The 27,056-nt window shown below is 34.8% G+C and overlaps 1 protein-coding gene across 2 annotated transcripts in view; it reads right to left on the bottom strand.

Moving 5' to 3' along the window:
• Window positions 1-27,056, bottom strand: part of LRRC7 (leucine rich repeat containing 7) — a 225,510-nt gene that overhangs the window by 67,391 nt on the left and 131,063 nt on the right. For both annotated transcript variants that reach the window (XM_058176360.1, XM_058176361.1), the window contains 4 exons: window positions 7,430-7,493; window positions 4,633-4,707; window positions 2,789-2,933; window positions 1,617-1,689 (listed from right to left, as the gene is read on the bottom strand). In XM_058176360.1, coding sequence (XP_058032343.1) covers window positions 1,617-1,689; window positions 2,789-2,933; window positions 4,633-4,707; window positions 7,430-7,493 — 357 coding nt within the window. The remainder of the gene's footprint in view (window positions 1-1,616; window positions 1,690-2,788; window positions 2,934-4,632; window positions 4,708-7,429; window positions 7,494-27,056) is intronic.

Raw genomic sequence — 27,056 nt, forward strand, 5'->3', positions numbered from 1 at the left:
TATGGCACTTTGCAAATCATAATCAACATGACAAAGAAAGAGAAATAAGACTTTTTGTGTCAAAGCAGTTTGATCAATAAACCCACATATAATGTATACATATGCATATTTGTACATAAACGTTTCTCTTGGTTCTCACTATACTTCTGCTAACACCTAAAAATGCCAATTTTATAACTTAATATAACTGCACAAGTTGCCTACTACACTGATACTGATTTTTAGTTTATTAATTCAGTAAATGTATACGTTAGTTTTCTTTGGGGGCTCAATGTGGTGTGCATAGTACCATCTCCTATTTTTCTACCCTTTTAAACATTTGTTAAGCTATTTACACTCTAAACAAATAAAAGATATTGTCAGTTTCTATTCAGTAAAACAGATGGCAAAATTTTATTTACAAAATATTACAATATTAAAAATAGTCCAGATATTTGTTTAAAACAATGGGACCAAAATCAGATACAGGTTTAAAGTTTTTGACTTCATTATCAATTGATGTAATTTAAACATTAACAAACAATATAACCCTGATCTAGAAACTACAATGATTGGATGTTCACAGCATGCAAAATGAAAGCCAACCATACTGTAGTGAAATATTTTCTGTTGTTGTTATTCTATGAAAATTGTTAATTTTAACATTGTTTCAGAAGCAGACATATTCAAAGGTTAAAAGGCTGGAAAAGTTTAATATATTTATCTCTTCATCAACTGAAATCAATAAATCAGTATTTTAAAAAAGAAAACCAAGATCCTTTGACTTGATCTCCTCAAGTAGTTACTTATATAGAGACATTTATGGGCCTTTTGGTCTTGCACAAAACCATAGGTTGAACTTCTAAAGTCAGGCAATAAACTTTTTAGCAGGCAATCTGTACCAAGAGCTCACTGGACATGACTCATGTCATCCAAGAGTTTATTTTCAATAAGGAAATAATGAGTAAGAGTAGATTGTAAAGTTATAAAAGGAGAAGCAAATATTGCATAACAAAGAACAACAATTAGGAAAATAGAATTAATACCCACTTTTGACAATGAGCATACTCCCGTGGAGAATGATGTCTAAGTATTACTAAAAGAAAAGGCCATGCCAGTGGGAAATGCTTTCTCATCTGCTTTCCCATCTGGTGGAAAAGATGAACCAAAATGATTAATCAGAATAGAGCTGGAAGGGACCTTGGCAGTCTTCTAGTTCTATTACACAATAATGTAATTATTCCATTATTATTATTATTATTATTATTATTACATTATTATATATTATTATTGATGTAATAATTATCACACCATTACATCTATTACATAATAATGTAACAATAATGTAAATTCTATATGTAAATAGAACTTAAATGGATTGAACTACATTTTCTATAGAGTTTTAGTGACTTTGGTTTTGACATTCCTATGTATAATATAGAACAATTTTTGAGTGCTTGATGAATCCAAGGTATAATGGAGCCCATCAATATAGTGATGACTGAAATAAATCAAAAGTCAAAAATACAAAGAAAGAAATTATGCTGCAAAAAAAAGTAAAGGAAGAAAAGGAAATAAGTGTTTTCTTTTTGTTACAATATAACCAAATGAAAAATTTTAAAATGTTTTCCACTTACTTTCCAATAGCATTGGGCAGAGCTGTAAGTTGATTGTCATCTACTTTCAAAGTGGTAAGTCTTTTCAAGAGCCCTGAGAGAGGAGAGAGGAGAGGAGACAGAAAGAAAAGAGAGAAAGAAAAGAGAGAAAGAGAGTGATTGTTAAATAGTTGGTTAATGTTTCTAAACACTAGTTAAAAGAGACAGAATAAAGCAGGGGTGTCAAACTCAAGGCCTGCGGGCCAGATCCGGCCCACAGGGTACTTAGATCTGACCTGCGGAACCAGCCTGGAAATAGCAAAGGACTAGTGCCTCTGCTAGTGAAAACAGGATATAGAACGGCCATGTGCAGCCCCACTTGCCCCATTTTGGCCAGCAGGGTGCTGCAGAAGGCTGTCCAGGGCGAAAATGCGGCGCGGGGGGGGGGATGCGTCCCATCTCTTCCCTGGCCAGCCCACGGAAAAGAACTACAATGCTGATCCGGCCCTCGAAGAAATCCAGTTTGTCACCCCTGGAAAAAAGGGATAGTGCAAGCATATACTACATTTGTTTTGCAATGCAAAGTGCAACTTTTGTTGTTTGGTAGTTCTGAGTACTATGTTATGATGCCTATTAAAAGCTTTCTGAACAGAAGTGACTTGAAATAGCTTGATTGAAAGAGAGAGAGAAATACACAGAGAGAATCTGATAGATCAACTGAAAGTGTTCTTTAACATAGAAAAACACACTACTTTTCCAAAGATACATCAATTTTTGCTGCTGCCAATCTAAATGGATTGACATCCCATTTAATTCCTACACTTTTTAAAATGCACTTTGAAACATATCTGAAGATGTTAATTTTACATCAATAATTATTCTTGGTGATCTAAATGAAATTACCATATCCATTGTAAGATACATTCTGAAACAAAAATATTAATGCTATTGAAAACTTTTTAAGAAACATACTCAAATAAGAAAATTATATACTGAGCAATTTAATGAAATGCATTTCTTTAAACTTTGAATCATGACATAAAAACTTTCATTTGTGTTCTTTAACTTAATGTAAGAGCAGTATATAATTTTCAAGTTAAAGTTGCTAATAACTCATGGTTACTGGGTTTTTTCATTACTATTGAGAAGAATCTAAATGAATTTCATCTATTACCCCAAACCCAATTCCAGAGTAGTCATTATTCAGTCAATACCTATAGAATCTGGCAGTTGCTGTAGCATATTTGATGACAATAGTAGATCTTCAAGGGCTTCACATCCTGATATGTCCAGATCTATACTTTCTATCCTATTTTTTGACATATCCAGGTATATCAGTTGTTTTAATCGTCCTATAGACTTGATAAGATTACATAAGAATATAGTTAGTTGATTCAACTATTCATTGCAGTTACTAATATTTAATACAGTAATACACTACAAACTTAAAAGTTAATGAATCGGCAATGTCAATTTATTGAAGTAAAGGTAAACTGTCGATGTCTCATTGATCAGTTTAAATGGAAAAACCAAGGACAACCAAAATATATTAGCTTCTAATATTTTGACTGAAACTATAGTTATTAAACTTTGAACATTTTGTGTAATATCAATATGAGGCATCCTCTATACAGTGCAATTGCAGTAGTTCACTTAGGAGGTAACCAGAGCATGAGTGACCATGAGTAGAGCCCCTCAGCCTAGGAATGGGCACAAGTGGCATACAATACAAAGTTATGCAAAGGCCCTTCTAGCCAATATAGGGAATATATTAAAACAGGCATGCTGCATGCACTTCTATGATACTGAAAGGCACCAAACACATAGCCTATTTATATGAGTACACCTTTATACTGGATTAAGATACACATTTGGGTAAGCATCCTGGTCTCTTTGATACCACAGTACGGAAGGCAGTACCTGTTGCAGACTCAAAATAATTTTGTGTGTGCAACATTTAAATCTGGAAAACCAGGTCTCATCTGAAACGATGGACCTTTGACAAGGACATCCAGCTTGATTTAATCAAAGCTCCAACTTCGTTTGTATTGCCTTTCTATGGGCGACTGCTCTCTTATACTAAATATTTAGCAACTATTCCTTGCTGAGCTCACAGGACGGCTTTTATTCTCTACTGCTATATAGTGATATTGATCTTGTTACAAAAACAAGGTCATAATTTCCCAGTCAAAATCCTTACTCAGTGGAGAAAATAAACAATTTGTCACATGCTCTTGATATTGTCCCTTTTGAACAGCATGGCAAATTTAGTAACAAATCTTAATCTGAATTCATGCTAATTTGGAGATTATTTGCTTCATCTTAGTTAAATATCTCCAGAAACATCAGTAAATCTGTTGCAGTTGACATTATTTTGGCTTTATGAACATAATAAAGATTTATTTGATGTTCAATTGCTATAGTTACCGGTCTAATAATTTTGGTAATTTGCTTCTCCTTTTAAGTTGATTTATTCTTTTATGCTGACCTATTCTGTTATTAATTATTCTTTGTTTGCTTTCATATGAGTGTTTCTTCTTCCTTTGGGTTTATGTACTTTTATTGTTAAATCTATATATTACTGAAATTCTCCTGTTTGTCTGTGTATAACCTTTAACCGGGTGAAACGGTCCATCATAGGGCAATAATTTTTAAACCAAGGTACCTCAAATAGGCTAAATTATAGAATGCGTCCAAAATCTGGAACTCAGATTCTGATGGAATAGAAACTGGACAAATTCTATAAAATATTTTGTAAAATAAAAGTCATTAAATATTTTATGATATAATAAAAATGCCACAAAAATTTCCTGTGGTCAACTTCTGATGTTTGAATGTGCTACACAGTTCAACATACCTTCAATAGCCTTCAACAAGGCTACTTTTAAGGTAGATGCATATGCCAATATTTCCCTGAATTTTTAAGAACTTTTTCAGTGAAGGCAGTACCAAAATAACTTCAGTAAAGAAAAATGATCTGCACTTCCAAAATATATTTATTATACAATTCTGCAACATTATATACTTCATATGTACATATATGTATATACAGCCATACCCCAGGTAATGTTTGAAGTGAATTGTTGTCCATCCATAATTCTTTTAGGTTTTGTATTTGTTCCAGAACTTCAGGCTGCAAAAAAACAGCTTTTATATAAACATACACTCTTAAGTGATTATTATATTAAATATTATTGAAATTCATATTTTGATTTACGAATGGTTTAATCAGTCTATACATCAATTGGTCAACTAAGTATCAAGCTGACACTCATTACACCTGGGTGGAAAAGTTAGCAGCCCAAATAACAACAGTAGATTTGGATAAGTGTAAGCAGCTCATAAGCTTCCTAATAGACAGGAAGAAGCAGGTGAAGCTAGGCAAAATCACATCAGATACCTGTACAATTAGGATAGCCACACACCCATCCCCCCATGGCTGTTTGCTCTATCCACTTTTCTCTATATACCAACAACTGCATCTCAAAAGATTCCCCTGTTAAAGTACTGAAGTTTGCAGACGATACAACAGTAATTGGTCTCATCTGAGGGAACAGACGAATCTGCATACAGGCGGGAGGTTGAACAACTAGCCTCATGGTGTAACCAGAATAATCTTAAACTAAACACACTCAAAACTGGAGAAATGATGGTAGTTTTTAGAAGAAACCCTCCTATACTATCACCTCTTTCAATACTAGACAACACAGTATCAACATTAGAGACCTACAAGTTTCTAGGTTCTATAATATCTCAAGATTTAAAATAGACACCTAACATAAAAAATGTTATCAAAAAAGCACAACAAATAATGTTCTTTCTGCGCCAATTCTGAAAGCTCAAACTGCCCAAGGAGCTGCTGATCCGTTCTACAGAGGAATGATTGCGTCTGTCATTTGCACCTCTATAACTGTCTGGTTTGGTTCTGCAACCCAACAAGACAGACAGACTTTAGAGGATAATTAGAACTGCAGAAAAAACAATAACTACCAACCTGCCATCCACTGAGGACCTGTATGCTGCATGAGTCAAAAAGAGGGCTGTGAAAATATCTACAAACCTCACATCCTGACATAAATTGTTTCAACTTCTACTCTCAAAATGAAGTTATAGAGCATTGCACACCGGAACAACTAGACACAAGGACAGTTTTTCCCCCATGCCATCACTCTGTTAAACAACTAATTCCCATAACACTGGCAAACTATTTCTAAGACTGTATTACTATTATTTGTCTTATCCTTCCTACTACCTATTACCTTTTCTACCTATGGCTATAACTTTGTGGCTTGTGTAGCCGGGGTGGGTGGGTAGAAGGGAATAGGAGGAGGAGGTTTTGGCAGGAAGAGGGAGTGTGATAAGAGGAAGAGGGGTTTGTTTTTTTTCTGGGGGAAAAAGGCCAGAAGGGAGGCTCCTATCCTTCCTAGGCTGGGAAAAAAGGAGGCTTGAGAAGTTAAGAAAAAAGGCTTGAGAGGATAAGAAAAGAGATAGGATAGTGGAGGCTTCTGTGGGGCAAGCCGGAAAGAGAGAAGGGGATAGAAGAGGAAAGGCTTCTGTGGGGCAAGCCTGAGAGAGAGAACGGGGTGGGATAGAGGAAGCTTCTGGGTGGCAAGCAGAGGAATCCATGAGGGAGCAGAGGCGGTTGAAGGAGGCAGGCAATTCAAGAGAGAGCAGGCAATTCAAGAGAGAGAAAGAGGAGAAAAAGAGAAGGAAGAAGGGCCGACCAGCCACATGAATACCATCTCATCTCGTGACCCACCGGCTGGGAAAACTGACCATTATACCACCACATGACCTGCTGGCTGAGAGGAGACTTACCACCATGACACTACATGACCCAGGCTAGTAGAGGTACCTGAGTGAGGGCACAGTGTGGATCGGCAGCCATACCAAGAGGCAGTGGTCAAATCTAATTTTTTTTACTACTGGTTCTATGGGCGTGGCTTGGTGGGCGTGGTGTGGCTTGGTGGGCATGGGAGGAGAAAGATACTGCAAAATCTCCATTCCCACCCCACTCCAGGGGAAGGATGCTACAAAATCTCCATTCCCTCCCCACTCCTGGAGGAAGTATATTGCAAAATCTCCATTCCCACCCCACTCTGGGGCCAGCCAGAGGTGGTATTTGCCGGTTCTCCGAACTGCTCAAAATTTCTGCTACCGATTCTCCGAACTGCTCAAAATTTCCACTATTGGTTCTCAAGAACTTGTCAGAACCTGCTGGATTTCACCCCTGCCAAGAGAGCCAGGAGAATCCGGAGTCCAGCAGCCCCTTCGGGGGTAGCCCTACAATTGTATCTTTGCAAAATGATTTATATTGTTTTATTTAGTTTCCTAGCATGATTTAGGTTGATTGATTATTTAGTATCCTATGAATATCACTTAAGTGTTGTATTTTATGATTCATGATGAATGTATTATGGTGACTATAATCATGATTTATCTCTTATATCTTTATGTACACTGGGATCTTATGCACCAAAGACAAATTCCTTGTGTGTCCAATCACACTTGGCCAATAAAGAATTCTATTCTATTCTATTCTATTCTATTCTATTCTATTCTATTCTATTCTATTCTATTCGAATTTTACAAATTCTAAACATTTAAATATTATGAGTTATAGAAAGTATAAGCCTATATTCACTCCATAGCTGATTTTTTAAATCATCTACATAGAACAGACCTTTGTTCAACATATAAAGGAAATTAAATAGTGCAGCAACTTTTTTTCTCAAGGGAGCAAATTTGCCTTAAAGAGCATACTGATATGGATCACTAGATTAAGGATTTGTATATTAAATGACAGCTTCTTTTAGAATGATTGTTTTGTTTGTTTTTGAACAAATGTTCCTTACCAGCTCAGAAAATTCATTATTACCCAGGTCAAGCCTCTCCAGCTGAGTCAGTTTGTGCATTGACCTACAAAAAAGCAAAGACAATTATAATCATTTTATCTAATAATAAATATAGTAAATCTACAGTATGCAAAGTGATAAGGCATGCATTGTTATTCACATTGTTAAAACTAAAGAAGTCATATCAGTCAGCATTTTTTTTGTCAAATCAAGAAATTGCTGCTTTTGTTATGAAAGTACTTTTGGGCAAACAATCTTATTATGGATTGAAGACCCCCTAAGCTTAAAATACATAATATTGTATGAGTTGGTTCTCATTTTATTTAAATTGAGATTTTAAATCTGTAGAAGTATCAAAGTCTGATCCCCTTCAAGGATCATTTTGATAAATGGAAAATGATTTCTGTAATACAATACTAAAAATGATTTAAATACTGGATCAAAATGCTAGCATTTTGAATAATAATGGGTTGGGGAATTTTCCAATCCCAAAGTATTGAAAATGTTAAAGTATTAAATATATAATATCAATATGTTAAGCTCATTGTTATGTGAGCTATATGAACACAGATATGTTTTGCAATACTGTAATACATATGCTAAATACTAAATATGTAATAAAAATTATTCTGGTTTGGGTTTTCCCTCATTGTGAATTTAAACTGTTTCCCCTTTATTGTTGGAGTAGTTTCAACAATCAAGGTTAACTTCTGGCCAAATAATGCAACATTTCACTTCAATATTTGGATCAATTCTCCAAGTAATGTTGTCTAGATGCATTGAACTTATGTTCTGTAATTCTCTGCCAGAATAATCTTCAGATTACCATCTCAGAAAAAGACTAGGGTAAAATAGGATTGTAGAGAATATTGACGCAAAAAAGTTGAAAACTGTTACTGTTTGACTTGGAAGTTTACACGATCTATCGCTTAATGAGTTTTGTATACAGTATTTCAACTATTTTTATGTATCTGATACTGTGTGCCTAACCCCATAATTTACTTATTAGTAACATTTTTAAATGAACATATGAGAAATCTTATAAGACGTATTCTCCTCCAAAAAGAAATTGGCTATAAAAAATGAACATTATTTGACTACATAAGGTAATATTTTCTGTTTTAAATTTTCACTTGCCTTTACTCCATTCTGTTCCTTTGATTCTTTATTCCAATTAGGCTATTAATCACTGTTACAAAAAAACTAGTTTTTGCCTTGTGGTGGACATGGAAGGCATGAACAAACTGTCAGCTACTCTTTCCCAATGTCTTCTCAATTTGGCCAGTCATTAATAAAAAGAAGAAATTAACTGATATGCAATGAAGCTTTATTTGCCTCTTCAGAAGAATATGTATTAAATTAGATTAATTACAAAAACTCTTTTACAAGTAACTATGATCCTTCCTTCCTTCCTTCCTCCCTTCCTCCCTCCCTCCCTCGTTTTATTCAATGCTGTTAAATTTACCGGGACCATAAGTGAAGCATTTATTTGGCATAAATCATTTATCTCAATGTTATACACCATTGCTTTTTATAATTACAAAATGGTTCTTTGACATTTCTTTGAGATACGGCCTTTGAACAACAAACTATTTAGCATTATGAACAATCAAACAATTATATAAGAGAAAATCAACACTAACACTGCTCTTGATAAATTCTGACCTCATAAGAAGCAGATCAGAGAATTTTACCCAATCTTATTTTTAGACTTATTTTTAGTTTGGAGGCAAAAAAAAAATATCAAGGTAGGTATGATATGGCAGGCAAGGACTCCAGCAACAACACAAAAGAACTAGTGGTCCAATGTTATGCACATGAATTTACAGGGAAGCCCAACTGAGTACTTGGGAATTTATGCAATATATACTGGGGTCATGAAACTGAAGAAGCAAGAAACACCTAGACCCTTCTAAGACTGTCATTGTTGGATGAGCACTGATGAGACATCTATAAATTATGATTCCTGCATGAAGGAACAATTTATTATGTAGGGCACATATGTGTAAAAATGAAAAATGACATATGTATCAAATTTTAAACACTATTACTCAGATGAAAACTGATTTTTTTAAAATTAAGTCTTATGGATGTGCAATTAGAAAGGACTTATGGATACCTAGTTTTATGTATGATATTATATATGATAATTGCAACAAGGTTACTATATACACAAATATGAAAAAATACAGAAGTACCCATAACGGAGGATTGGATAGTGAAGATGGCAGAACTTTCAGAGAGGGCAAAATTGACTTGTTTAGTTAGGGAGACCACAATAACTACTTTTTGCCAAAAATAGATTTCTGGGTTTACTGATTTAAATGGGTTATGGAAGAAAGGAATTATATAATATAGTTCTAAAGAGGCAGAAATGATAAAAGTTTGTAAATACTGTAAAGAAAACTGGAAGCCGCTTTTTAAACTTTTCTTTTTCCTCTCTCTTTCTCTGTTTCTAGCACTTCTCTTTTTTCTCTTTTTTATTCTTTTTTTTCAATAAAAACTACTAAAATTTTCTTCTGAAAATATAGGGGATATTAATGGTATTGATATACAATACCAACCGTTTATGCTAAAATCCTAATCTGATCTGTATTTTATATTTCAAATCCACTGAGATGAATAAACTTGTATTTCAAGAAACTGGTAGGATCAAGTAACACTAATATTATAAAACATTAGAGAAATATTTTACCTACAAATATTCGCTGTAAGACAAAGAGGAATACAGAATTATACTAACAATAAATTGGCAGGATCTGAAAGCATTCTTAAAATATACTACTAGCCAAAGTTCCACTAATTGATTCAGAAGGCATGATAACTCATTACTAAGAAAGCTAATGAACCCAGACAATGTCCTCTCTTGTCTGCAGAACACTTGCAAGACTTTCTTCTCTTCTATGGCCATTGAAGAATAAATGTATTCTGCTGGATTAAATGGACACTAGAAGTGTTGCCGCTAAAATAATCAGGATCGCTTATGACCATAGCCAGCATCATAACTGATTGTTAGAGCCTATGGAATCCTATTTAGGTACCTACATGCTCTAAACCAGGGCTGTCAAACTCCTGGCTCACGGATGCATCATGTGCTGGCCATACCCACGTTGTGGTTAGCAAAGGGGAAAAAAGTCCTAATATGTCACGTGACGACATGAATTTGACACCCTTGTTCTAAACCTATGCGAAAAGCATTAAACTAAAAAGAAACTAAACTATGAAGGCCTACTAAATCCCTCAAATACAATGCAGATTCAGGGGCAATTCTCAAGGCTGACTTTTCATATGTCTTAGTAAGCAAAATATATTACATACAGTCTTAGATTTTTTTTTAATTTTTTTAAAATTAAAGCGTTTGTCTGGGTACAGATATTTTTAGGAAATAATAATCAAAGTGCTTAAAACAATATTCATTACATTGGTATTAGAATAGTATTAACAACAACAACAACAATAATAATAATAGCTTCGTGCAATAACACCAGCGGAACTGCAAAAAACTGTGCTACTCGGAACGTCATATATTTTAAGAAGGTACTTGGGAGATACCTAGGATGCTGGCAGCAACCCGTATCAACCATTAGCACCAATCATATTTGTGACACATTTTTAAATGTTCAGTTGACTGAATTTCATGTTTAATTAATAAAGTATATAATAACAATAATAACAATAACAATAATAATAATATTGCTTGTCCATTTTAACAAACCTCCCTTGTGTCCTAATGACTTAGAATTATGTGTGCCCCAGGAGTTATAAACTAGTGAAAATGGTCACATATACAGAGTGAACTTCCACCGATAACAGTTATTCAAAACAGTCTCAAGCTTGTTTTACTCCACAGATTAAAATTAAACTCATTTTTATGTGGAACACTATTCAAAACTACATAATATACTATAAGATGCTAAATATTGATTGGACTATAATTTAAGAATTTATTTTGAAAAACTATTTTTTACTTAACTTTCTTATCCAATATTTAAAATAAAAAAAATTAAATTTAAAAAAGAATCTATATAATTTATACATGAGACCCAGAATATTTAATTCAATACTTTCTACATATATATTACTAACAAACTATAATTAATAACATCAATGTATGAGACGACTTCCGGTGTCCAGGGGCAACGGGTCGTCTGGAGGCTTCTCTTGCCCCCAGCGCCCGAATCCGGCCGCCGCCGAGGCCCCCAGGGGCCAGGTGTTCCGAAAAGGACACCTGCCGCACGGACGGCTCGCCAGGGGTCTCCCAGCCGACATACAGGACTGGGGGGACCGATGCTGGCGCGTCCTAGGCTCGGCGGGGTTCGGAGGCCACGGGCCACGGCCATTACTTTGGTCGTCGCCTGGGCCGCTGTGCCCGGTGACACCGGGGCTTTGGATTTATAACTGCAGCAGCCTGGTGGTGAACAGGGAACGGAGAAGAATTGAGGAATGGAGAAGGGAAGGGGATATCGGTAAACGCGAGTGGAGTGCTCCGGTGCGGGGGTTTTCTCCCCTGCGGCTGGAAGGAGCACGAGTCATTCTGGAGAGGGGAGAACTTAAAAAAAGAAGATTCCGGGTTTTGGGGAGCTCTGGAGAGAAGAGGTGATGGAGAAATTTAGGAGGGAGGGTTTGAGGCCCCCCCTCCCTCTGGGGAACAGTGGTGGCGTCCAGCTTCCGCCTTCACTATGAGAATCTTGATGACATCACTTCCCTTCGGCTTCCTGGTTGACTAACTGTACTCTGGACTCGTTGCTCCTGTGAGTGCCCCCCTGGTGGATCCGGAGGAAATTACAAGGATACTGTGCTTGCCTGAGGATTTTGAATTTTTTTTCCAAATGGCAAAAGGTCAGAGACCAACTGCTGGAGAGATGGAGAGAATTCTGGAAAAGTTATCCAATATGGACAAGAAACTGGATGATTTGCAAAGAGGCCAAACGGAAATAAGAGCAGAAATTGTGACTATTCAAAAGGATTTAAAGGATACTCAACAAGTCTCAGCAGAAAACAAGCAGAAAGTGGAAGGTCTGGAGGGTGAGATGCGGGCAGTGCAGAAAAGAGAGGAGACGACAGGCAATGCTGTGCTTGGACTACAGATGGATAAAATGTCTTATTTCCTTAGGTTTCAAAATTTGGAAGAAGTGGACCAAGAAGATTTGAGAGATGTTGTGACTAAATTGTTGGGAGAATTTCTTGGGAGAGGTGTTGATTTCATGAATTGGGATCTGGATCGAGTTTATAGAGTTAATTCACAATATGCACGCACGCATGCAGTTCCCAGAGAGGTTCATGTCAAATTTGTGAGAAGAGACGAGATGAAATTCTTAGAAAACATAGGAGTGGGGCATTGACTTACAGGGGCAGGGAGATAGCCATTCTGAGGCAGATTCCCAGACAGGTACGTGAAATGAGAAAGAAATATTACTTTTTGTCAAGCAAATTGTACCAGAAGGGAGTGGGCTTCAGATGGCTGATGCCAGAGGATTGATGATTTTCCGGGAGGGCATTACGAAAAAATTAGTACAATTATGGAGGCTACGGCCTACGTGGAGGAACACAAAGCCCTCCTGGAATCAGATGACCCAGGAATTGAAGAAGGGGAGGTTATAGACCATGGGGCGGAGGCGGCTGCCGCTGTTGCGGCCCTGGAGTTGGGTCAGGCTGAACCCAGAGTTCTGAGATCCAAAACTAGGAAGTGATAAAGATATTTGGTATTGTGTTGGTTTTCCTTATTCTCTTTTGTATGATATTCTGTTTATTCTTGACCCTTCTTTATTGCGTATGTAAGATTTGTAAACTTAGCTACTTCGTGTCACCTGCTTGCCATATGGCTGTTGTATGTGTTAAAAAATTTGAGTAAAATTCTTATCTAGGATAAGAAAAATGAAAATTTGCCATACCTGATATGTATTTGTATATACCTTTTTTGACCAATAAAAACTTTTTGAACAGAAAAAAAAAAAATAACATCAATGTATTAAAGCAAATAAACTATGATGTTCAGTAATAATATAGTAGAAATATTTTAGCTTCGCCAATTGCATACAGATCATAATGCTAGAATCCCAATTAAAGGGTTAAAAATCAATTTATAAAGTTGAAATTCATTTGAAATCAGTTTCTGAAATTACACAGTATCAAATTTTGAATTTTAAAGAGTTCACTTTCTCCTAACATTCCTATTGGTATATCTGATGATATTATATACGGTATATATGTTGTGATCATATACTTTATATTTTAATAGTTACATTTAAATTTCAAGGATAACACCTCTACTGTGAATTGGTTCTGCAGATAAATAACTTTATTTTTCAAGTAATGAGATTATAGTGGAAATCTAGAAAATTTCCACTTCAACACATGGGGAAAAGGTAATCTATATTTTTATTTATCAATATTGGAATGGCTCTAAAATATATATTAAAAAATTATTTTTCCTGAATAAATTAAAAAGAATTCAACTTCCATCCTTTTAATATTTTGCTGCTATTTCTAGTTTTGCTAAACTCGGTTCATATCATCCATCTGCAGCTGTTGTCAATTATTTAAATTCACCATAATCTACTGCCACAATCTACTGCTTCTTTTATCAACAACACATTATCTATGTTTTAAAACATAAATCTGATCATATTTTAAATGATACTAGTGAAAGTGTACATCACTCAAAAAAGTGCATGCATGCGCACTCCCCTCCCAATAGATGTGCAAATGTAGTGAGAGACACTGTTCTAATACTACATATGGCTTACGTCAAGTGCCTGATCTTCGGACCTTTCGTCGTGAGCTAAAAACATATTTATTCACTCAAGCAGGACTGGCATAAATAGTTGATTTTAAATTGGGGTTTTAGTGATTTTAAATTTTTAAATTTTTTAAATCGGCCATTTATTAATAGTTTCTTTTAATTTCTTTTAATTGTATATATTCTGTATTTTATTCCGGCTGTACACCGCCCTGAGTCCTTCAGTAGAAGGGCGGTATAAAAATCTAATAAAATAAATAAATAAATAAATAAATAAATACATACATATAAATTCCTCTCAAAATGACTGGACTAATATAAGCTATAAAACAAGCAACCTGTTATCAGCCTTATATTTAAAACACACAGTAAATGTATATTCTTCTAATGCACAATATCTTCCAAACATAACATAACATTTTTTTAAAATCCAGAGTGTAATCAAGAGAGAAAATATGAGTGACTCTGGCCTCCTATCTCAATCTTCATGTCTTATTAAGAGGGAGATACACATATTCCTCTCTTGGAGAAAAGTCACATATACGTCACTGAAGATATGGAGATCTTGAAATTTCAGTGTAATTCAGAATATGGAACTATTAAAAAAAAACAAGTCACTCATACTTCCATTCCTGATTCTTTGCTAGGAAGTGCCTAAGGTTTCCATCTTTGTCTTGCAAGTCTACATTGGTGGACTTCTACATCTTTCTAAACAACTGAGTTTTTTGTTTTTAACCTCAATCATCCATGAACAAACTTTTAAAGGCAAATTTATAGATGTGGAAAGTTATTTTTTCCTACATTTAAGCTATTATAAGTAATTTAAAATTTATTACTTTTTTCACCTTTGGAACTGTAGGAAGCAAAATGGTTGCTTTGACTGAAATGCAAATTAGTAACACTGCTCTTCAGTGATAAAATTCCTGGGAACTGGTCCTATGTAGAAGTTTAAGTGTGTAGAGGGCATATTCTCTTCTCAAAGAAAAAATGCATATTCTAAAACACAGTAAACATTTGGCTCAAAGATTATCTAGTAAGAGGCAGCCTCCATCAGCATGTAGTATCCCCAAACTGTTTTGATTTCATAGTATAGCATGGGAGAACTACCTCAACATAGTCTACTCGTGCTGATGCTCCTGATGCTGCCATTTCAGGTGTTCGAAAAGGTGCTGCCTTCACATCCTCTGGTGTTGGTGCCATTGTACTCTCCCAGGCGATGGGGCAAGGGGTACACTCTCGATCTTCACATGCTAAGATGAGAAAAATCAATTTCAATGCCCAAAAAGATGGAACTGCTTGAGCAGAAGAGGTGACTAAAACTACCAAATGGATTATGGCACTTAAAAGAGAGACAGCTGACTTACAACATTAGGAAATGAATTTTTTCCCCAGTTTTTCTAAGTCATCTTACAACAAAATTAGAAATTTGGAGACTGAAATTTTCCCCTTCCTTAGGCCAGAATTAAGTTGCAGAAGACTAAGATGGGGAAAAAAATATTTGCTAGTAAATATTCTTAGAAAGTCTTGATTTTTAAAAAATATTCCTCCTTTTAAGGGTCTAAAATTGTTTGGGTCATGAAAGTGATTTACCGAAGGAACTGGTTATAGCATCTTATTTTAGTAGAATTCTAAGCCTAGACTTTTTTCTAAACCCAAATTTCTTGTGCTTTGTGTTTGATTTGATAAAGTCAATACCACATGATTGTCATGTGATAAACATTTCTAAGTGAACTTTTACATAATGAAATGTAGTCTCTCTCTAAGCTGCTGAAGCCACTGAAAACTAAAATATGTATTTCAAATTCCAAATTGCATTAGCTAAAGGAATATTAAGCAAATACAAAGATTATGAAAATTGGGATTTGACTTTGAAAAATCCCTAATGTGTTAACATTTTAGGTATTTTTTTTTTCTGTACTAAATTAGGAATAAAAAAAAAAGAATTCTACAACGCAAATAAACTCTGAGTTTAACTAAACTTTAAACTGAATTCATTAGGTTAGTTAGAGTTCAATTAAATAAACTATGGATCTTATTTCTCTAAATAAACAAGTTTAAGATTACATTGTAGCTATGATAAACAGATTCAAATTCTTTTTACATCTGTTGTCATAACAATACTATTTTAGTCTCGCTCTAGAACTGAATTACTTTTGCAATACTATTTTTATTATCAAATACAACTCAAAGAAAACTACGCTGTATAAAACTTAAATCTTTTTGCTTTTTACATATTCTCTTAAATGGACAATATGTAATGCAATCTTATTGCATTCTTTGACAAAGTGACAAAATTAGTAGACCAGAGGAATGCTGTTGATACAATTTACTTGGACTTCAGTAAAGTATTTGATAATGTAGACCATAACCTACTACTAGGTAAAGTAGAAAAAATGTGGGTTAGACAGCACCCTCACCAGATGGATTCGTAACTGGCTGACCAACCGCACTCAACGTGTAGTCCTCAATGGAACTACATCCACATGGAGGGAAGTATGCAGTGGAGTACCCAAGGCTCTGTTCTAGGCCCAGTACTCTTCAACATCTTCATCAATGACTTGGACAAGGGGATAGATGGAGAACTCATCAGATTTGCAGATGACACCAAGCTGGCAGGAATAGCCAACACTCCAGAAGATAGGCTCAAGTTACAGAAGGATCTTGACAGACTTAAACATTGGACGCTATCTAACAAAATGAAATTCAACAGTGAAAAAAGTAAGGTTCTACATTTAGGCAAAAAAACACAGGTACCGTATATGTGGTACCTTGCTCAATAGTAGTACCTGTGAGAGGGATCTTGGAGTCCTAGTGGACAACCATTTAGATATGAGCCAGAAGTGTGCAGCAGCTGCTAAAAAAGCCAACACAGTTCTGGGCTGCATAAACAGAGGGATAGAATCAAGATCACGTGAAGTGTTAGTGCCACTTTATAATGCCTTGGTAAGGCCACACTTGGAATATTGCATTCAGTTTTGGTCGCCGCGATGTAAAAAAGATGCTGAGACTCTAGAAAGAGTGCAGAGAAGAGCAACAAAGATGATTAGGGGACTGGAGGCTAAAACATATGAAGAACGGTTGCAGGAACTGGGTATGTCTAGTTTAATAAAAAGAAGGACTAGGGGAGACATGATAGCAGTGTTCCAATATCTCAGGGGTTGCCACAAAGAAGAGGGAGTCAGGCTGTTCTCCAAAGCACTTGAGGGTAGAACAAGAAGCAATGGGTGGAAACTGATGAAGGAAAGAAGCAACTTAGAACTAAGGAGAAATTTCCTGACAGTTAGAACAATTAATAAGTGGAACGACTTGCCTGCAGAAGTTGTGAATGCTCCAACACTGGAAATTTTTAAGAAAATGTTGGATAACCATCTGTCTGAGATGGCGTAAGGTTTCCTGCCTGGGCAGGGGGTTGGACTAGAAGGCCTCAAGGTCCTTTCCAACTCTGTTGTTATTAATTCACCTATAGTATGTAAATGTTTGTCAGCACCTGGATTTTTATTATTGCAATTTAAGAAGGATGTGAAGTCTAATGATATCTGAGGTCACACACTTAATGGAACAGATGACAGTAAACGCTGTGCAATTAAACGTGGGCAAAGCGATGTTTTTAGTCAAGAAACTTAATTTCCTGGAGAGAAATGCTTATGGGTGGATTTATATTCTTCTTGAAGGATTAGTTTTATAGTTTGGAGATGCTCTGGGATTCACCTTTACTTTTAATATTATCCAGAAGGCAATTCTCTCCAAGAGAGCTTTTTTTTGACCTTTAGCTAATATACTGAATCAATTATTGAGGCAGGCAGTTTGGCCATAATCTTGCATGCAATTGTTTCATCTTTCATGTAGACTGAATCACCTTAATATATTCTATCTTCAGAAACTCCAGTTAATGTAGAATGCTGCTGCTGTGGTTAAATACCAAGATTCTCTCCTCTGACCCCAACACTATACTTACTATAAGCATTTTACATCTGTTTTAGACAACGAATAACATCTTCATCACGACTTCGCCAATCAACTGAAAAAGGATTAACTTTCCGAAATGTTCTCCTTGAGCTGAAAATTATATTAAAAAGGCCACAACATCAAGATTTAGAAAACAAAACAAAATAGCCTTTCCTTTTCTAACAGTAGTTCCATGGATCCAAACTGTTACTGGTTCCTCCTTTAGAAAACTCATTACATTTTCTACAGAAACATAGATGCAAGTTTAGGTATCTGCACTGAACAGATCTGTATTGTATGCAAGAGAGAGATGTAATAAGTGCCACCCTGCCAATAAGATACATATAATTCAAGACATCCTATAATTTGCTTTTTAAAGAATAATCATTATATTGGACAAGATGTAATAATACATCTTTAATTCTCGAACTATTACAACCAAATAATGCTTAATAGTAACTGTTACTCCATGTAATTGTTTTGTGTGACTAGATGCTTCTACATCATCTCCTTTTAATGACCCCATAATCCCTTGCGGGATGGAATCTGGGCAACTGAATGGAGCTAGGTGTTTAGTGGCCAGATGCTCTTCCTGTCACCAATGCGGAGTTATATTCCGCAGATATATTCTCATTGTGCCCATAGAGAGTATCTGCCTCTACCAAGGATCGAACTCACAGCCTCCTGATTGTGAGGTGAGAGCTTCACCTCTAGACCACTGCACCACTCTGACTAGATGCTTGTACAGATGTGTGGAAATGGTTTGGAAATGTATTGTGCTTTCCATAGTGTTAATTTGTTTTTGTTTTTAAGGCACTGGATTTTATTATTAGGAAATAAATGGTATACCAAAGTACAATAGCATTCAGGTCTCTGGCGATAATCACATCTTTGGACCTACTATCAGAATTAAAGCATAAGTCTTTAAAATTACAGAATTCTACTCCTGATTTCATACATATAAAATGCATCTATACACATTAAAATATACCCATAAAAGAAATTATAGCTTCTATCTTGATATAATCTATGGCGTTTCATCGTCTAAGGCAGATAGATCAAGGTGGAGATAGCAATCCCCTAGAATGCAAGAGTAATTATCTAAGTGAGGAGCTGTTTCCTGCAGACTCCCTCTACATGAACCAGCCCAAATTAGGCATGTTTGAAATTGCACTTCCAGCTAAAATTAGGAGATATTTTAAGTTCCTAAATTAATTGATGCAGAAATATTTATAGCCTTCTGCAATTTCATGTTGGTGCTGTGTAACATGAGCTCTTATAATTGTCAGATGCATGCAATCTTCCATAAAGAATGGCTTGAGAATATCCAAACTTTAAAGCTTGAATATTCACACAGAATTCATATTTAGATTAAAAAAACACAGAAAATCCTGATGGATTGTTAGATGAGTTAAAATAGATTATTCACAGTGATGAGGAATACAAAGCATACACTGTTATTATTGCAACTCATGAAAATTTAAAAAATGATGTTGAAGGATGCTTCAGGGTTAGCCTAAGGCAGTTTTTTGTCCTCAGTAAGGAGGAGAGACTTTCTTCTCATTTTGGGTTTAAAAGTTGATGAGACTGAATTATGTTTAGGAATATATTTTTCTATGTGTATGAATGATTAGCTTATAAAAATATTTAGTTGGTTTACATGAAAAAATGTATTATATCCAAATTGCAACAGTTTATAACCAAAGACATGGCTATTTGGTGTTCCGTACAATTAGCTTTCACTTTAATGCTCGCTTTAACATGTTCAGGCCCTAAAGTCAAGTTGGATCCTGCTGAAAAGCTATGCAAGAAAATTAGCCATTAAATAAAGGCACTATGGAAACTGATAGCACTAATGGACCTTGGGTACTAAGTCCAGGAAATACTAAATTTAACCTCCTCTTGGAAAGAACAAATAGCATATATTCTGATCTGGTTTACACCCTGGCTGTGACTGCTTAATTTATATAGCTTAATTTATATAGCAAACCTCTGAACATTTTTATCAGTAGTAAAGAGGCTTGGTGCCATCCTAATATTTTTACGTTGCCATTTTTATTTCTTATAAAAGGGCATTCATTTTGGCAAGATCTAATGCCCTACACTCAAAGGTCATGGAGAAGAAATTTAAGAACAGTAAATATGCCTATGCATCTGGACAGAGGCAGAGATTTGAGACAGCTGGCACGTTTTACTGAAATGTTTTATTGCTCTGAACTTTATATTTTACCTAAACACAAAGTTAAATTCTTCCCTTATTAGCAAAAACTTGGTCTGGCCTCAGTCAGAAGTTCTAAGGTATGTTTTGAAAATTATTTAAGGATCATACTAGTAAAATTTCTGGAAATTTGTAAAATGCTGTGTCCTCACAATGCATATCTGTTGGGTCAGATTCATCCTTAGATGTTTTCTATTATTTTATTCTTTTTAAATTGGTTTAGATATTTATTTTATTTTATTTATTTTATTTTATTTGAATTTATATCCCGTCCTTCTCCGAAGACTCAGGGCGGCTTACACTGTGTTAAGCAATAGTCTTCATCCATTTGTATATTATATACAAAGTCAACTTTTATTGCCCCCAACAACCTGGGTCCTCATTTTACCTACCTTACAAAGGATGGAAGGCTGAGTCAAGCCTGGGACTTGAACTTGCAGTAATTGCAAGCAGCTATGTTAATAACAGACAGACTTAGTCTGCTGAGCCATCAGGGACCCATCTAAATATATTATTTAGATACATTAGATACATTGTTATGTTATATTTCGGTCTAGACTTAAACAGCATATAAATAACCAAGTAATGAAACAATCCACAGAAGAGGAATCTCTACAAAGAATTGATGTTTAAGGTATGTGAGAAGCCAAGAACATAAAATATAATGGATATCTATGTAAGCAGGTAGGGTTAAATGGCTTACAGGTAATAAGGTGAATCAACACTGAGGTGTAAGTTCCTTCGCCAAACTTCTTTTTCTACTGAGATTGCAAAACTGTTCAGAAAGTAGATGGAATCCTCATTTTTCCTCTATTCTGGAAATGTCTATTTTTCTGCAGCTGGGAATGTTGGCTAGCTCGCATTAGAAAATATTGCACTCTGTAGGTTTAGCCTTTCTAACTGAAAAGTTTACCACTCTCTGTCTCTAGCTGCAACTTTTAACAATTTTCTGTTTGTTTCAGTTCCCTGTTTGTTAAGGTTTTCCTCTTTCTACCTCTAGAATTCAAGCTCTATTCTTTTTTCCTAATATCCAGGCTTGTTTTTCTCTTTTCTTCAGCTCAAGTCAGTCAACTTCACAGTATGGTTTACTGGACTCCAAGGTGGGTTTGAGCTACCTATCTCTACCTCAAGCACTACGGTTTCAGACTCTGGTACATTGTACTCCACTATGTCTTTCCACTACTCAACAGCCCAGAGGAGAGTTCGCTATTTCTTGGCCTTCTGAGATAAACCAGATAGGAATGACGAACAGATTAGCTTTACTTAAATTGTAAAGATACAGAGAGAATTGTAGAAGTCTGAAACTAGAATCGTAGAAGTCTGAAACTACAATCCTTCCCCCATTTCTTCTACAGCCTAGAAACTAGAAACATTCTCTTCTTGAGCCTCTTGCTCCACCCAGTATGCAATCTCAGTAGGCTGAGGTGCCTCTTACCTGACCATTTCTTTGGCAGCATCTCTTTGCCCAGTCTCTCTTAGGCAAATACCATTACACTATCTCATTTAAACCCAGAAGCTAAAAATGAAAATAACTTTTGGGTACAGGTCACTTTAAGCTAAAAATTATTTAAGAGAAAAAAGTAGCAGTAGGGGGGTAGACTTTGTCTACTTATCCTAGTTTAGACTCTTATTTCTGTGTCAGGCATAACATGTAGGGTGTAGGGTAAGGTATAAGAAACTCTTCTTGATTCCAGCTTTTCCTTTATATTAGGCCCTCAAAATCAAAATCTTTACTAAACATTATAATTTAATTATCTCTTTTGCTGTTTTTTCCCTGCCTCTTCCATTCTTTCAACATTTGAACATCTTACCAATCAACATTTCAACTTATACTAAGTATTAATTCATCATTTTAGCACTACAAATAGTCCTTAATGTACGATTGCAATTGAGCCCAAAATGACTGTTGCTAAGCAAGACAGTTGTTAAATGAATTGTGCCCCATTGTATGATCCTTCTAGCCATAGTTGTTAAGTGAATCACCCATTGATTTTGCTTATCAGAAGGTCGCAAAAGGTGATCACTGACCCCAGGACACTAAAACTGTCATAAATATCATTTGCCAAGCGTCTGAATTTTGACCATTAGGATACTGCAGCTGTTGTAAGTATGAAAATTTGTCATTAGTCACATTTTACAGGGCCATTGTAACTTTGAAAGGTCACTAAATGAACTGTTGTAAATCGAAGACTACCTGTAATTGAATACTTCAAGAACTCCTTACAGAATAAAAACATATTAGTCATGCTCAAATTGCAGACATGACTCATAGTAAGTAGCCCCAAGGAACATACTATACAAGTATAATAAAACTTGTTTAAAAGCCCTCACAATGATATGGAATGCTAATTAACTCTTGAGAAGAAAATAGAGAAATAGAATAAATAAATTAAGCAGCTGAATAAAGTAAAGTGATTGAAAGATACAAAAAATATAGGAAAAACAATCTGCCTGGATATTTTTGATTCACTTTGATATTATTAATTTTTTTTTATTAAATTTCTAAAGCTTTAAAAAGTTGTGAGAACAGCAACCACAAAACTATAAATAATGAACAATATATGTGTGCTAGGGGAACCAAATATTACATAACTGCATTTGTCAACTTGCAAGGGTTTTATCTACCTATGATCAGTTATTGTCAATGATGAACCTACCTTCAGTCATGCATATTTATGTACCTCTGCAGACACCCAAACATAATTGTTCTCACTTTTCTAACAGGAAGCACAGAATTAACTTTGACCCCCATAAGGCATAATTTTCACAAGAAAGAAAAGGCTGGTATCAGTATAAGATCAGATTCCATGCCATGAATTGTACAACAATCTCGGAGCAAGCCAGACTTTTAGTCTTGCTGTAGACAAAAAGCCAGCTCTTTCTCAGCCTTAGGAAAAAGGCAATGGTAAGATACTTACAAAAATGTTGCTAAGACAATTGCACAGACTTGCAATTGTCTTAGCAAGAATAGTGCAAAAGCATGCAGGCGTGTGTGTGTGTGTGTGCGCACACACAAACACACAGAAGTAGGGCTAGAATTTGATTTGTGCACACCCATATTAAGGTTGTATCCAATTTGGCACAAATATTCTTAGAGTTAACTAGAATTGAAACTTGAGCGCAGAAAATAAAATAAAACCCATCATTTATATTTTTTTAAACACTGTCTGAAGGGCAGGGAGAAACTGTTTCTGAAGGTATACCAATCAATTACATGGTTATAATTTTATTTGCAAAGCTTGAGGCTGAAAAAAATGAAACTATTTCAGCTCTGTTTTGTCATTTTTTTTTTATAATAAAGTGGAAAATGAACCTTTGAAATGTGTTCCTTTAATCAAAAGAGCATTAAAAAAGGAAGACCAAACAATAAAGACAAAATAGGACACCAATGATTTTCCTCTTTTTGTATAAAAATAACCCTTTGCTGCTTGATACATGAAAGAGGCAGTTTAAAATTATATAAGCATGTAGTTTCCATTTATTTGTTATAAATAAACCCTTTAATATGAACACCTGTTTTTTTCTACATCTAAAATATATTTCATGTACATAATCTTTAGAACACTTGAGGCCCTAAGAACCTTTTGTATCTTTCACATCACTTGATTTCTCAATAGCAAATTTTTATCTTCTACATTTCTCCAATTATATCTATCCTGGGATGCTACACAAGATCAGACCCAATCAGTCTTTGAGTAGAAGACTAGCAGGTGAAATAATTAACTATAAATTAAACTTGGAAATTTAAAAATATTCTAAAATAAGACAATGCCAAACCACTTTTTAATATAGCCAATAAAACCATAGGGATATATTTACAAAGTCACTAGAAGAGGTTCTTCACATTGCCATTTAGTTTTCTCATCCTATTCTTTTTTTATTTAAGAAATTTGAGATTTGTTATTATCATTTTAAATTTAAACTAATTCCCCTGGTGAAAATTTTTTCCTTTTTTCCTCTACAAAGTGATAAAATAGGTTCAAAGAACTGGCAAAACTAATTTACATTATTCATAATTATAATGAACAATACACAAATTGTTCTCTGTAATTGGGGTTTTAAATGTATATAAACTGATCAAAATTAATTGTGTAGTTCATTAATTTGAATAAGTGATCAACTGATGAATAATTTCATTTTAAATTCTTAATCAAAACTAATCAGCTCATCTGTTTAGGAATATGATTACAATAATTACTTCATAAATTATAAGATTGTTATTAATTTGAAATTCATTCCATAATGTTCATATTAAATATTTTGCTCTTCCAGATTTTGTTTTCAAATCTTTGCAGATGTTATATATCAGGGGTTCCCAATCCCTGGTACCAATCCATGGCAGTGAGCGAAGCTGCACCTGTATGTGCATGAGATCTAGGTAGCGTGTCAGTCTATGGAAAATTTATCTTTTCGGAAACCAGTTCCTGGTGCCAAAAAAGTTGGGGACCACTGTTATGTATTATATATATTTTACTTTCCTTAAAATGAAATGTATTGTAAACTATTGGCAGCAGTATATTTTTTTTCTTTTCCCTGAAAAAGGTGATTTGATAAAAAAAAAAACAACCCTAGGATATCAAGATTTCTGAAGTTATAAAGCAAATGTTTTGTTAAGAGGCAATACAACACATTGTTGACAGTGAAGAAGGCCAGATTATATACTGCAATGAGCATAGTGTTTATAAAAATGCTCAAGATATAGATCACCATTGTAGTTCTGATGGTGATCCTCTTATTCTGAAATTGCTTAGGCAATCTTATTTAATTATATTTTGCTATAGTAAATAAAGTTGCTGAAATATAAAAGAATTAGTCTAGGAAGAGCTTTAAAGATCTCCTTTCTAACATTTTTGCCTCTGTAAGAGCTACAGTGAGAATTCATACCTATTATCTTAGTTATTATTCAATAATTATTACAATGTAGAAAATGAAGACAGTGTCTTTCAGACCGTACATTGCATATATATCATTAAAGTTTCCTTTTTAAAAAAATCATATATTTACAAAAGAAAAATATTAACTGAGACATTTAGTTATCAATCATGTATCAAATAATCTCTTGTAGAATTATAAATTTACTATTCTGCCATGTAATTTCGATACCAATTCTGATAATGGTATCAGATACATTCATACACACAGTAATAAATATTGCAAAAGTCTCTTCCTCATTACTATAGTAATCAATTAAGACACCAGGCATCAGAGATTTTGTAAAATTATTTTTCCCTATGTACCCACCTTAATGGAAACCTAATAGTCTAGGGTTCTGTTTGGAATTATGATACAGCTATGGGATAGTCCATTGAAATGGACTATCTGCAAATATATAGTACATCTTCTTGACTAATTGAAGATGTTGCAGTGAATTTAGGACTGATGTATATTGGCTTAATGCAAACTTTGGTAACAATAAAAGTACAGCTGATAGTTAAAGGCAATACTCCAGATATAAATAATGAAACTTATGAACAAAAGCAATGAAAAATAATGACTCTAATGATTGTATAAGCACCTTCTCAAACAAAATGTTGAAAAAGCAGGTTAAAATTGATCTGCTCTTCTCTTCCCTTCTGTAGCCTTTGATATGTTGAGAATGTGCAATGATTCCAGGAGCCAATAAATGTTCTTCCAAATGACCAAGAGAAGAATGCATAAAAAAAAGTTTAACCCAATCAGTATTCTACCTTCTGTATAATCACAGACCTTGAAGAAAATAAAATTCTTTCATCTCCCACAGAAGGGGGGAAAGTAGCTGTTAGCTCTCCCATTCCTTATCTCCATCCATATTTATGTGTGCATTTATTCAGTTGCTTGCAAAAATAAAATAAAATCTCAGTAGGAGAACTTTGATGGTATTTTGAATTTGTTGCATTTAAAAGCCTCTTACAAATTATGATGATGAAATGATTGCATATCAGCAGTTGTGTAAGTAAGCACTTTCCCCAATAGAATGAGGAATAGGAGAGAAGAAAGACACATTTTAAACAATGCTTGCACAATTCCCATGAGCACCATGATGAAATTAAAAAAGGTATGGGGGTGGGGGACAGTAAGAGAAATCTGACGTCTGAAGCCAATCAATGAAACAATATAAGAAATCCAACCAATGGCAAAACAGACTCTCCATGTGTTTCTGCAAAAAGTCAAAAGAGCTTTGATCAAACTTCAAATAAAACCACAGAGATGATGTAGCCCTCAAGATGATAAACAAATACAGAGTTGCTTCTGAAATGCTGCAAAAGTTTCCATTGGAGGTGCCAACAATTGTATCTAATTAATCTTTCCATTCCCTTCATCAGTGCAAGAATAGTTCTTTCTTTTTCTGTATTTTCCCCACCTACCCTAATCTTCTAGATATTAGAAGATTCAATGGTACTTTTTATTTCAATGGCTTTAGTTATAGTCCAGGTAATTTACTTCCCTACTTACTCTCCAATAAGTGTCTAATGGATTACATCTATTAATATAGACAACAAAAATAATCGAGTTTGTGTGTGTGTTTCTTTGGGGGGGAGGAAAGGGAGGGATATATATATTCACAGGAGGGAGTCAACAAAATCAACACTGCTTGAAGAGCATCTCTCTTGCATCCTTATTATTCACATTATCAGTGATTTGCTGAAAGTATTGGGGACTTGCTGACATCAATGCATGTAAAATCACATCTGCAAATATGTTTTTCCTACAGATATTTGGTCTAAAAGTTTACCTGTCTCAAGGTG

The sequence above is a fragment of the Ahaetulla prasina genome, chromosome 3 (genome assembly GCF_028640845.1).
Source record: "Ahaetulla prasina isolate Xishuangbanna chromosome 3, ASM2864084v1, whole genome shotgun sequence".
Taxonomy (NCBI): domain Eukaryota; kingdom Metazoa; phylum Chordata; class Lepidosauria; order Squamata; family Colubridae; genus Ahaetulla; species Ahaetulla prasina.